General features: G+C 45.6%; 2 protein-coding genes across 6 annotated transcripts in view; both read right to left on the bottom strand.

The window, feature by feature from the left end:
- The window catches only part of DESI2 (desumoylating isopeptidase 2), a 43,062-nt gene extending 42,548 nt beyond the window's left edge, over positions 1-514 (bottom strand). The window contains exon 1 of the mRNA XM_047704553.1: positions 266-514. Coding sequence (XP_047560509.1) covers positions 266-307 — 42 coding nt within the window. The 5' untranslated portion in view covers positions 308-514. The remainder of the gene's footprint in view (positions 1-265) is intronic.
- An 8,769-nt stretch (positions 515-9,283) lies between these two features.
- CATSPERE (catsper channel auxiliary subunit epsilon) overlaps positions 9,284-13,037 on the bottom strand; it is a 149,790-nt gene continuing 146,036 nt past the window's right edge. For all 5 annotated transcript variants that reach the window (XM_047705399.1, XM_047705398.1, XM_047705400.1 and 2 more), the window contains one exon: positions 9,284-11,483. In XM_047705399.1, coding sequence (XP_047561355.1) covers positions 11,330-11,483 — 154 coding nt within the window. In that variant the 3' untranslated portion in view covers positions 9,284-11,329. The remainder of the gene's footprint in view (positions 11,484-13,037) is intronic.

Here is a 13,037-nt window from a genome sequence, read left to right as displayed (position 1 = left end):
GACGCCGATCCGCCGCTCCGGGCCGCGCAGGGGCCACCGCCGGGGCTCCAGGCGCCCCGAGCCCTGGCGGGAGCCCTCGGGCGGACCGGGCAGCGCTGCCCGCCCGCCGACGTGCGCGAGGATTCCAACAGCCTCCTGCTCCCCTCCCCCACCCGGAGAACTAAGCTGGAGGCGGAGACGCGAGGCAGGAAGCGCAGGGGCCGGGGGCCGGGGGTCCGAGCCCCGCGCGGAGCGGCGGGAGGCTGCCGGCCTGGGCCGCACTCACCATGTCGTACACGTTGAGCACCACTAACTGGTTAGCCCCCATCCTCCTCCCCGCGGCCGCCGCCTCGTCCTCCAGCCGCTCCGTCTCCGCGGGGCCGAGGCCGCTCCCACCCCCGCGGGCACTTCAGGGGGCCGGAGCCGGGCACTATGCGCACAGCCCGGCCCGCGGCAGCCGGCGCGGGAGCATCGGGGAGCCGGGCCGCTCCCGGGCGCCGCCGACAGGACCCTCTGCGCCGACGGGGCCGGACCGCTGGCGGGCCCGCTCCGGCTCAGGCGCCTCCCCTCGGCAGCGGACACGTGGGGAAAGGCGGGGCCTGAGCGGGGCGGGGGGCGGGCGCCAGGCGCCCCGGGGGCGGGGCCGGCCCGGCGCCGGGGCTGAGCCCGCCTGCGCTCTGGCTCAGCGCGGCCGCACCTCGGGACCTAAAATGGCGCCTCTCACACTGCAGGAGCGGGGTTCTAGAAATACTACAATTCCCGGCATGCAGTGAGGACCCCCCCCCCCCATCGAGAACCCCCCCCCCCCCCCTTCCTTCCCCACTCCCCAGCTCGCGGCTAGAAGCGCAGAGGCCGAGTCTCCACGACTACGGCTCCCAGCGTGCCGTGGGCCCCGCCCCCTCCCGCTCCTTACCGCACCGGGCCTCCCCGGGAGACTACAGCTCCCAGCATGCAGTGCTTGGGATCCGCGCCGGTCCTCTGCGGTGCGCCCTTGGCAGCAGGTGAAGTCCTCTACCTTCAGCCCTTTTTCGTCGGTGCCACTGTTAGTTTCTGTCGCATTGAGCCCGTGGAAGCCAGCTGAATGTGGCAAAAGACCATAGTGACAACCCTGTTTTCCAAACCCTCCGTGCTGCTTTTTTTTTTTTTCCTTGCACGTGGAACGATGGGGAAATAGAGGAAGGCAGGTTGCTGGGGGTGGGGGTGAGGGTGGGGGTGGGAGTGGGGTGGGGAGGGAGGGGCACAATGTGCATCCGATCCGGTTAGTACTCAATATGAAATCTTACATTTTATGAAACTATCTTGCCGTTAGTGGAAGAGAGTGCAGTACTCACAGATTGGCATAACCCTAGGACACAGTAGTTGCTTTTCCATTTATTCAACAAATATTTGTCGTGTGCCTGCCTTGTGCCCGGCCGTGTTGCAGGCCCTGGGGAATACCGTCCACAAGAGGAGGAAGGACAAATATGGGTGATATGTGCTTTGCAGAGAATCAAAATAGTATGAAGTGATTGACCGTAATCTTAGATTAGCTGCAGCTGGAAGGTCTTGGGGACGAGGTTTGGTTTAAACAGATTTGAATGGCAAATATCCGTCTGGACAAATATCCCCTCAAAGGGGAATAGCAAAGCTAACATTCAGGCAGTTGAGGGGTTGGGGGAATGAAGATGTTCTCTCCTGATTTGCTTTGATTTTTCTCAACATTTAAGAGGCAAGATGATCACTGGAGAGCCAGAGGCAAGGCGAGGGATATAGGGAATTTGGAGAGAGAGGTGTAGAATAGGGAAAAACAAATATACTAGGGAAACAGGATTCACTTGCCAGTGTTGTGTGAAGGTAGGTGCTGTGTGCGTGATATTTGACTGTCCTCAAGTGCGCTGTGGACAAATTTCTAAAATTAATTTCTGGTGTATCCTCCTGCTTTGCTTCCCTTCCCTTCCCTTTCCCTCTGTGGCCTTCCTCTCCACCTAACCCTGTTGAACAAACTAGAGGTGTGGGGGAAAGGCTCTATCCCTTAACACCTCACTTAGTCTTGGCTGTGCAGCTGAGGGCTCACACCGCTGGTTCACTTCACCTCTGACCCCGCCTACTTGCCTTACCCTTTGTGAAATCATCTGCTCCTAGCTGTCGCTGTCCCAGGCCAGCCAAAAAGTCTGACGCCCCCATCCCCATACCCCTTGTCTCTCTTGAGCACTAGGCTAGTTTAACCTGGCACCTATAGGACTTCTCCACAAGAGGTATTAATTTCCTATTCTGTTATTAAAATGATCACTTGCTTAGTGGTTTAAAATGACATAACACAAATTTCTTGTCTTAGAGTCCTACGGGTTAGGAGTCCAAAATGGGTCTCCCTGGGCTAAAAGTCAAGGACTGTGTTCCTCCTGGAGGTTCTAGGGGGGAGAATCTGCTTCCTTTCTCAGCTTCTAGAGGCTGCTCTCATTCTTTGGCTCATGGCCACATTGCCCTGACCTCTCTTTATCATATCTTCTCTGACTCTCCTGTTTAACCCTCTTTCACTTAGAAGGACCCTTGTGATTACATCGGCCCACCTGAATAATGCAGGATAATGTTATCTCAGGATCCTTAACTAATCATATCTGCAATGTCTTTATTCCTATGTAAGGTAATATATTTGAAGGTTCTCAAGAATTCGATGGGGACATCTCTAGGGAGCTATTATTCTGCCTACCACACAGGATGTCCCATGATCATTTCACATTCATCAGACACAAGAGAATTCACTGTCTGAGGATGAAATGACTTGTATTGCTTGTGTAATTTAGGTACTGATCCACCAAAAACTGAAATTATCCATCATTCATTCATTTTGAGCAAGTATTAAAGGAATACTTTTTATGTGTCAACCACTGTTTATCACTCATATATTGTGATAAAACAAGACTGCTGCTCTCATGAAGCTTATAAACAGCTTACAAACCAGTGGAAGACATAAAATATCTATATATTTTATATAAATATATAAAAAATTTTTATATAAATATATAAAAATATATAGATATTTTATGTCTTCCACTGGTTTGTGTGTGTGTGTGTGTGTGTGTGTATTCATTAATTTATCATTTAAATTGAAGGAGACAACAGTAGTTGAGCATAAAAAGGAGACTTTTTGGGGGGTAGTTGCCAGGAGTTGCTCTAGGAATATTAAAGAAACTAGCAAGAGAAATTTTAAAATAAACAGGAAATGTAATATAAACATTAACACGTAAAATTTAATATAAGAAACATTTCCTATAAAATGTAATATAAATGTAAATTGGGGGACGCCTGGGTGGCTCAGTGGGTTGAGCCGCTGCCTTCGGCTCAGGTCATGATCCCAGATTCCTGGGATCGAGTCCCGCATCGGGCTCCTTGCTCAGCGGGGAGCCTGCCTCTCTCTCCGCCTCTGCCTGCCTCTCTGCCTGCTTGTGTTGCTTTCTCTCACTCTCTTTCTGACAAATAAGTAAATAAAATCTTTAAAAAAAAAAATGTAAATTGGGTACTGGAGGCCTAAAAAGACAAAAAAGGGAGCACTGAGGTGTCACAGAGGTAATCAGCACCAGAAGCAGCTGTCAACCCCAGGTCTTGGGGAACAAAGAGGTTAGAATTTAAAGAGCTTTGAAGCTTGGAGGAGAGTCCCATTGAGCTGTGTTTAGTGTCTCTCAAGGGCGCTATGATGCCGGTCCTGGAAAGTTTTTATGAATTTGAGTTAGAGATCAAACAGTGCTACTCAAGCCTTCTGCTTTGCTGGGGTGAATAAATATGGCTAAGTTCACACAGACAGGAAAGGTGGGGACAGGAAGCCCTTGTTCCTCCTCCTTGCTGGCCAGTATCCCTCTGGCATGTGGTGCCAGAGAGACCGACCAGAGTTCCAGCCTTCATCGCAGCCGGAAAGGCAGATTTGAGACTGGTAGGAGCCTTGATATCACCTCCCACAAAGGATTCCTTAGGCAACATGGAGGGAGATACAAGTTTCCAAAGCATTATAGAGAAAAATAAATGTTAAATTTCTTGCTCCGAGAGCCCTGTTGTAGAGAGGAACAGAGTCCAGCTGTGCCTGATTTCCTGTTGTGTGCCAAATTACCCCCAAACATAACAGCTTCAAGCAAAAACATCTTAGTTTCTAAGTCAGGAATCTGAGAATATTGGATTCATGTTTAGGTGAATATTTTTGGCTTATGGTCTCTCCCAGGGTTTCGGTCATCTGACGGCTTGACCGGGGCCAGAGGCTCCTTCCAAGCTTTCTTACGTAGCTATAGCGGGAGGATCCGGTTGGTCACCAAAAGTCACAAAGGTGGAGTCTAGAGTTCATCTTGAAACAGTCCGTTTTCCATTTCAGAATTACCAGCGGAAGAGGAAACGTGGTTGAAAAATTCAGAGGCTACTTGTATTTTTTTGTCTTAGATGTCTTTACTGATGAAGTGGCTTTTTAAGCCATTGATAATTGAACCAGCTTATGGATGTGACAGGGAAAGCGACGATCTTTGATCGGTCTTTGATAGTGGTCGTTGAAGTAGCTGCTCAGGTAAGCACTTCTGCTCTTGATTGCCTTATGCAAGACATTTAGTTGTTCCTGGCTAGGTGATAAGAGTTCAGTGTAGCTCACCTATCCATGTTGTGCTTCCCATGTCTCCAGAATTAATTCCATATTGACACTAAATATAGAGCTCATTCTTGTTGAAGTCTGGGCAATCAACTGCCCTAGGGGCTGTTCCATTCTTAATTGGTACAAAAAGGCCTGCGTCCCACAAGAACATTGCATCCCAGACTCCGTGACCAGACCAGGCACGGACTTGGCTTGCCATTTTGGTAACCCATATGAGGATGTGTCCTTGCGCATTCTGTAAGATGGGCAGATAATGGAATATTGTTTTCCATGTGAATATGAATTATTTCTGATCTTCTTTTCTCATGGGACAGAGAAGAATGCATCTGCCAGATCAATAGTTGCACATGGGATACCTGAGCTCCAATGAACCCACCCTAACACAGATACACTTCTAGCAGCTGGAACTGGTGCTCCTACTTGGCTAACTCTGAAGGAGTCATTCTCCTTTACTTTTACTTTTACTTTACTTTTCTGCATGAGCCAGCTGGGTCATTAAGTAAAGACATGACAGAGACCACCAACCCTCCATCTTTTTAGGTCCTTAATGGTCTAAGCTGATCTTGGTTATCCCCCCTGGAAAATGGTAATGATTTTCTAACATGGCTAGGTGTATGTGTAGGAGATAGTTTTAAAGGTTAGCATTTGACCTTCCCCACTATGATCATTCGTACTCCACAGACTGGGAGTCCAACGTAGGCTTTACTCCAACTGCCACATATATTAATTTCAGTTATGTGCTTGAGGATGGGGAAAGGACCTCTGGGTGGCTGTGAGCCCCTGTGGCCCTTCAAGGTCCCCACCTGTAAAGGAAGGCTTGATGACACTTTGGGTTTCTTTGTATCAGTGTCAACTCAGACCTGTATCTAATTGTCATCAAAATGCCTAGTTGTTTCACTGGTACGGTCACCTGAGTAAATGGCCATAGGTCTCGCGATGTGCGGGGGGGGGGGGGGGGAGGTTGTCATCATATAGACTCGCCACAGTGTTGTAGGGTCCTTCTTCCTTGGGAACTGGCAGATTCCGGATCTGGTAATCTGCTCAGGTCTGGGGACAGGAGCAAGGGACTGTGACTTTTTATTGGGACATTACCCTTAACCACCACCTCTATTTTTCCTCCTTTAATAGATATAATCAAGAGCCTTGTTGGCTGTCTGACAATTTTGCCACCAACGCCAGCATATTCTACTGACCACAGTTCCCTTCATGTCAGGTCCCCTTGACCACTCCTTGATTGTCATCATGGTAATTTTGGTCTCCCAGCTTCTAGAAGTAAAGTGCCTTCACCAAGCCTCTCTCACTTTGAGGCCTCATCCTTCCCATGAGTGTTAATAAACCCTGTCTCTGACTGCCTCCCTTGGCCTCATCCCTGGCTGCAGTGGCCGCCACCACTGGGGGTTTCAGTGATGCTGGTGGTCATCCCATCCCATCATCTTTGAGAAATAGTGTGCCCTCTGGACCTCATGTAATGCCTCCATTCCAGCCCATCACCTCCCTGAGCTGCTTTATTTCTTCCTCTACCACCTGCCAGAACACTCAGGCTTTTCTACTTGCTGAGAGTTGGCTGCCATTTTTTTCCAGGTTTCTAAGAGCCAGAAGGAAGTTTGCCTCATCCCTCAGGGTCCTTGCTAGGATGTTAGTTAAATCCCGTATCCTGAGAAAGTGCCTGCAAGTCAGCAAAAACTTGCTTATCCAGTTTTAAAGAACCCTTGGAATCCAATCTCAGGTGTACGGCTCTGGCCCTGGGCGGACATGCAGGTTTGTTTTTGTCCTTCTTCCTCCCTTATCAGGTGCAACATGTCACCAGCTGGGTTAGGCTAGGATTTAACCCAGAGCATCAGGATGGGGGGCACATGTTCTCTAGTGAGGGAGTGGCTTCCGCAGCATCCTCCAGACCAGAAGAAGTGGTGGCTCTTACTAGAGACGGACAGGCAATGTCTGTGCTCAGAAGGTGGGCATGGGGAGGGGCGGGTGTGGAAAGACATCCATCCAGCCGACCCTGTCCCAGTTTTCAGGACCCCAGTTTGTCCCATGAGCACCTTGACCTCTGCGTCACAGATCTGCCTTGGTCAAGGGTTCAAACATCTCTAGAGCCCTGGGATTGAAGGTCTTCAATCATGTCTTTCATCCTGCTACTGGTGATAATGATCTCTTTATATAAGTCACCGCAGAGACGCTGTGGTTCTCACGCTTAGCCTTCAACTGCTGGGACTCTGTCTTTCACCGAACTTCTGCAGGTTCTCAAGCAATAAAAGGCGAGGTTGGGGAGAAAAGGGACCCCTTGCGCACTGCTGGTGGGAATGCAAATTTGTTCAGCCACTAGGGAAAACAATATGGAAGTTGCTCAAAAAATTAAAAATAAAATTGTCCCGTGATCCAGCAGTTCCATTCTGGGTCTATTGCCAAAGGAAATGAAAACACGATTTGGAAGAAATAATAGGCATTTTCCCATGTTTATTGAAACATAATTTACAGTAGCCAAGATATGGAAACAACTGAAGTGTCGAGGGATGAAGGGATAAAAATGATAATGTATACATATATATACATAATGGAATATTATTCAGCCATGAGAAAGGATAGCTTGCTATTTGCAAGAACATGCATGGAGCTTGAGGACATTATGCTAAATGAAATAAAGCCAGACAGAGAAAGACAAATACTGCAGGATCTCACTTATATGTGGTATCCTAAGAAGCCAAATTCATAAAAACAGAGAGTAGAATGGGGGTTACCAGACGCAGAGGCCTGGGGGAATGGGGCAGGGGCTAGGATATGAGCCCCAGAGAGCTATTGCACAGCATCACCATTATAGTCAACTATCCCGCGTTATAAACTCCATAGTTGCTGAGGGATCAGATCCTAATTATGGCCATCGCAAAAAAGTGAGACGATAATTATGTGACATGACCGAGGTGTTAGCTAATGCCATAAAGGTAACTGCAGCATATAAATGTATCAGAACAACACATTGTACATCTAACATTTATACAATCATACAATATTACATGTAAATTATATTTCGATTTTAAAAATACATAATTTAGGGTGCCTGGGTGGCTCAGTCATTAAGTGTCTGCTTTGGGCTCAGGTCAGGATCCCAGGGTCCAGGAATAGAGCCCGGCATCAGGCTCCTGGCTCAGTGGGGAGTTTTTCCCTCTCCCTCTGCCCCCAGGCCCCGTCCCCCTGCTCATTCTCTTGCTCTCTCTCAAATAAAATCTTAAGAAAAGCCACGTAACTTAGCAGTAACTCGCAGACTTTGCTGTCTTTGTCAGCCCATGTTTTCCAAACGCTTGCTGCATTCACTGCACCCGCTAGCACTCCCCTCCACCGGGACACTTCCCCAGGCCACTACCAGCGAGAACTTTAGCAACTGAACCACCAGCTTGAGCCAGAAACTCCTGGGGCGCCGCATACCCGTCAGGATGGTGCTGTCTCTGCCCGCTGGTGCTGGATCAGTCTCAAATACCCTCTGACTCCGTTTCCTCAGGCCACTCGTGTCACCACTGCGTTACTCCAGGTCCTCTGAGAAACAGTCACCAACGTGGGATTAACTGCGTAGTGATTTTATTAGAGGAGGGACTCAAATGAAAGGAAATAGGAAGTTGTGGCAGGTTGGGAGAATCATCAGATGCCCAGGGTCTTGGGATTGAGTCCGGCATCGCTTCGGGCTCCCTGCTCAGCGGGGAGCCTGCTGCTCCTGCCTGCTGCTTCCTCTGCTTGGGCTCTCTCTCTCGTGCTCTCTCTCAAATAAATAAAATCTTTCAGAAAAATAGTGTAAGTTCAATGTGGCAGGAAACAATAGCAAGAAAGCAAATACCACCTGGAATTAGGTCATTTTAAATTGGGTGCCTATGGCCCTTTCATTTGTCCTTGTGCAGATACCGGTTCTGCAATTAGGAGCAAATTTCACGTGCTGTTCCTGTTTTGTTTCCCTCTTCATAGTTTTAAGGGTTCGGTTCATTAATTCGCCTCTGCATATATCCCCACTTCCCGTCCCACGGTGACACACGCGTGCGCATGCACACAATGTCAACGAAATGATATGCATCTTTCCGTACGTTTCTTCACACTCTCATGCACAGGGCTTTTCTTTGGTTCGTACGATAAGCTCGTGCTGTAAATACTTCTCTGTGGCTTGCTCTTCTCATTGAACAAAACCTTGTGGAAAATCTTTTCAATCAACTGGTACAGATTGATCTGTAGGGCCAATGTACAATCATTTACTCAACTATTCACCTATTGATAAGCATTCTTTTTTTTTTTTGGTAGAGTTTTGTCATAACAACCAATGATAGAGCATTTATATATATATATATATATATATATATATATATATATGTCCTCCCCATCCCATCTCATCCCATAAATAGATCCCTAAGAGTGGAATTTCTGGGTCCAAGAGCATATATATTTTTAATAGATCTTACCGGATTGCTTTCCAGAAAAGGTGAAATAATTCGCTTTTCCTTCTGAAGTGCAAGAGAATTTCCTTCCCAGGGCGCCTGAGTGGCTCCGTCGGTTGAGCATCTGACTCTTGGTTTGGGCTCAGGTCATGATCTCAGGGTCATGGAATCAGCCCCACATTAGGCTCCACAATTAACACGGAGTCAACTGGGGATTCTCTCTCCCTCCCCTTCTGCCCTGCCCCCCACCCCCGCACTCTTTCTCAAATAAATAAATAATTTTTTTTTAAAGGGAATTTTCTTTCCATCTCTGACCCTCCTTCTTTCCCAAGAGTATTAGCCTTCCGAGTTTTTGCCCTCAGGTGAGGAATGCAAGCCTCACTGTAACTTTGGTTTGTATCTTCCCAACGGCGGGCGAGCTCCAGCATCCTGGGGGCATGAGCCCCGGATCTGGACTCCACGTGTCCGAGTGTGAATTCCAGCTCCATCTCTTATCAGCTGTGCGACCTTAAAAACATTACTTACCTTTTTGTGCCAGTTTCCTCATCTCTGTATTGGGAAATAACACTCCCATCTTGAGGCCTTGTTAAAGAGGGTTTGGTAAGTTATTAGAACAATTCCTGGCACATAGTAAACACTAAAAAATAATTGCTTTAAATATGTTTAGCGGCTATGTGGGATACCCCGCTGTAAAGTGACTATATTCTTTGCTCTCATTTCTATTGGGTAGTTTTGCTTCTTTTTTTCCCCTATTAATTATTTTTATCAGATTTTGTCTCACCTCCTTCAATAAAGATTTTGAAGATTGTTTTCATGTATGTCATACACCTTTTAAATTTAATTCTGCATAATTTGTCATTACAATGAGTAAATTACTTTTTATTTTTTCTATTGCTGTTATATAACATTATAGAGAAAACAGGTATTTTGTTTGTTTATTTGTTTGAGAGAGAGAGTGCACACTCGTGGGCAGAGCAGACTTCCTGCTGAATAGGGAGGCTGCTGGACTTGACCAGGATCCTGAGATCATGACTTGAGTGGAAGGCAGACGCCTAGAAAAGGTATTAATTTTTAAATATCTATCTCATATTGAGCAAATCAGGTTATCTTAACCTAATAATTCTTGTTACTAATTTTGGGTTTCCTAGGCATATTATCTTGTTATTGAAAGAGAGGATTTTTTAAATCTCCTTTCCCACAGTATTTATAATGGTCATTTCATTTTGTTTTCCTCTTGTAATGTCGGAACTTACAAAACAGTGATGAATAGCAGGTATCCCTGTCTTGTTCTTGATTTTGGTAAAATAAGAAATTCTAATTACGGATAGCAGCTTTGATCTGTGCCCGTGGAGTTCCATCTTGCTCTTTTTATCTTTTGCAATCTTCTATTCTTGATGTCTGTGCTGTAGATTTCAGACTTGTTTAGCTAGCTTCCACAGTCACACAAGCCAGTTCTTGTAAATCTCTTTACACACATGCACGCGCGTGCACACACACACACACACACCCCTCCCACAAATTCTGCTTCTCTAGTTGAACTCTGACTATTACAAACACTAATTGTTTGAAAGCTGTGGTAACATTTGGATAAATTAAGCTTATGCTGAACATGAAAATCATATTCTAAAACTTAAAATTAAAACTTAGAGCAGCAGCTTCTCATTCTCAATAAGCTGTACACTTCATGTGTGAATCTACCGCTAGAAAAACTTCTGAAATACATTTAAGAGAGATTATCTAGGACACATTAAGACTTTTATACATAAACTACAGCCATATGAGATTTCATATGAAAAGTTTCACGCAAATAAATATTTGAGGGGCTCCTGGGTGGCTCAGTCGGTTAAGCGTCCAACTCTTCATTTTGGCTCAGGTAATGATCTCAGGGCTGTGAGATTTAGCCCTAAGTTAGGCTCTGCTCTCTGCGAGGAGTCGGCTTCCTCCTTCCCCCTCTTTCTGCCCCTCCCCCAAGCTAAAAAAAAAAAGTATTTGATATTTACATACTTCCAAAAATTTACTTTCATTCTTAGGAAGGATTTTAATAGGCAAATTTAGTTTTATTTTAATTTTTTAAAAAGTCACATAAGAGTGTATGGAGAACCTTAAGGTAAGGGCAAACACCTTAAAATTAATAACACATAGTAGATATAAGAATGTTTGTCTTGGGGTAATTTAAGGACATTTTTAGAGCTTGAATTTGTTTATACCTACTATGTGCTTATCTTTAGCATTTCTTAATCACACACACACTTGTAATATAAGTGTGTGTATATATATATATATATATATATACTCTCTACATATATACATATATATATCCATACTAAACAAACTTTCATTTTTCCTAATTATCCTTTTGTTTTCTATCATATCTTTTAATTGGCTCATAAAGATGTTGTTTATAAATCCTCATATAATGGAAATAGCTCAAAACTAGAATACTGAAGAACAGTAGCATCAGGATAAAGAGGAAGGCAGCAACCAGGTAGCCACTTGGACTGAAAGAAGAGAAAAAAAAAGTCAATAGAAGTCATCACTCACTTTGGTTCTTAATTTATGTAATCAAACAATCTTTGAACGGCTAGTTCCTATGCCACTGACAGAAAACAAAGATTAATAAGACATCTTGTCTACCCTCAGGACGTTTGCCTTAGTGTTAGAGGTTGGCTATGGAGGAGAATAGACAGTGTGATTAATAGAGTGAGAGAAAGAAATGTAAAATTCATGGGGGCCAGACATTAAGGAAGGCCTTCCAGTGGAGGAGAACTTTGAACTGATTAGCGGAGTTAGTTGGATAGGAGTAGGACTTGGAGCCTTAGAATGGGTTCTCTAGATAAAAATGCCTGGAAGTAGATGAAGAAACGGTGGACATAGAGTTTTAGGCTGAGGGAGATGGCTATGCAAAGTTGTGGAGGCATGGGGAAACCTGAAAATCACCCAGACATTCTGGAACTAAAATTAGTTCAGTATGATAAGAGCTCAGGTGGTAGGCAGAGTAGTAGAGAAGAGGAATGACTGGTGGTTAGAGGTGAGAGAGACAGCTTTTATGAAGCTACAGGGTGTGGATTTGGGAAGGATGATTCTGAACTTAGAGGGAAGAATGGATGAATGGGGAAGTATGAGTGCGGAGGGAGAAACCCAGTTTTGAGGTTTTTAATAATGCAAGTGTGTTGAAGGACTTCATTAGTGGCTGAGGAAGTGGAGAGAAGCAGATAGATCTAAGACAGATTTGGAAGTTAGACTGAATTGATCTTGGAGATTGTTGAGATGTGGGGTTTGAGAGTAAAGAATGTCTCCCAGGTGTTGGCATGCGGTGACTATGAGGATGTTGTCACCATTCACTGATGGAGGAAATTCAGAAGGAAGAATACTTTAGCGAGGGCATGTAAATACAGCTGGTTTACTGTGGGGCACATTAACTGGAGACACCGGAGGGTCAATCAGGTGTGTGTGTGTGTGTGTGTGTGTGTGTGTGTGTGCATGTGCATATGTGTACACCACTTATTGGATGCTACTTTCAGCTGGGTGCCAGACATCTCTCCCTTCACCTGGGACTCTGCATGGCTGCCTCCCACCGGAGTGGATTTACCACTTGGGCCAAACGCTGTGCTACTTTCCCTTTGGTGTCCTGCCCTGGTATCTGACTTCAGTTTTTAGTTCCTTTTTAGGCCCTAATTATTTATTTGCACTGTTATGGTTTCCCTGGGTTCTAGTCCTCTTACTCTGACCTTCCTCCTATGTGGATACAAGCTTAATCTGGCTCCTGTGAATGGTTTCCTTCTTGGAAGTTAATTATTAACTCGACAAATCATCTGATATGAACCAGGTATTGGGGTAGTGCCTGGAAAGACAATGATAAGTAATAACAGACATGGTCTCCATCTCCTTAGAGAGCTTACATTTTAGTGGGGACATTATTGTTAATCAATGATGAGAAGAGAAATATAAAATTGCACCTGTGATAAGAACTAAGTAGATATACAATGCAATGAAGGCTTACTATAGCCGGATTTAACCTGGTGATGGGGTCAAGAAATGCCTCCATGGGGGAA

Source organism: Lutra lutra, chromosome 15 (genome assembly GCF_902655055.1).
Source record: "Lutra lutra chromosome 15, mLutLut1.2, whole genome shotgun sequence".
Taxonomy (NCBI): Eukaryota; Metazoa; Chordata; class Mammalia; order Carnivora; family Mustelidae; genus Lutra; species Lutra lutra.
Note: the sequence above shows the minus strand (reverse complement) of the source record. Positions and strands in the feature narration are given on the sequence as shown.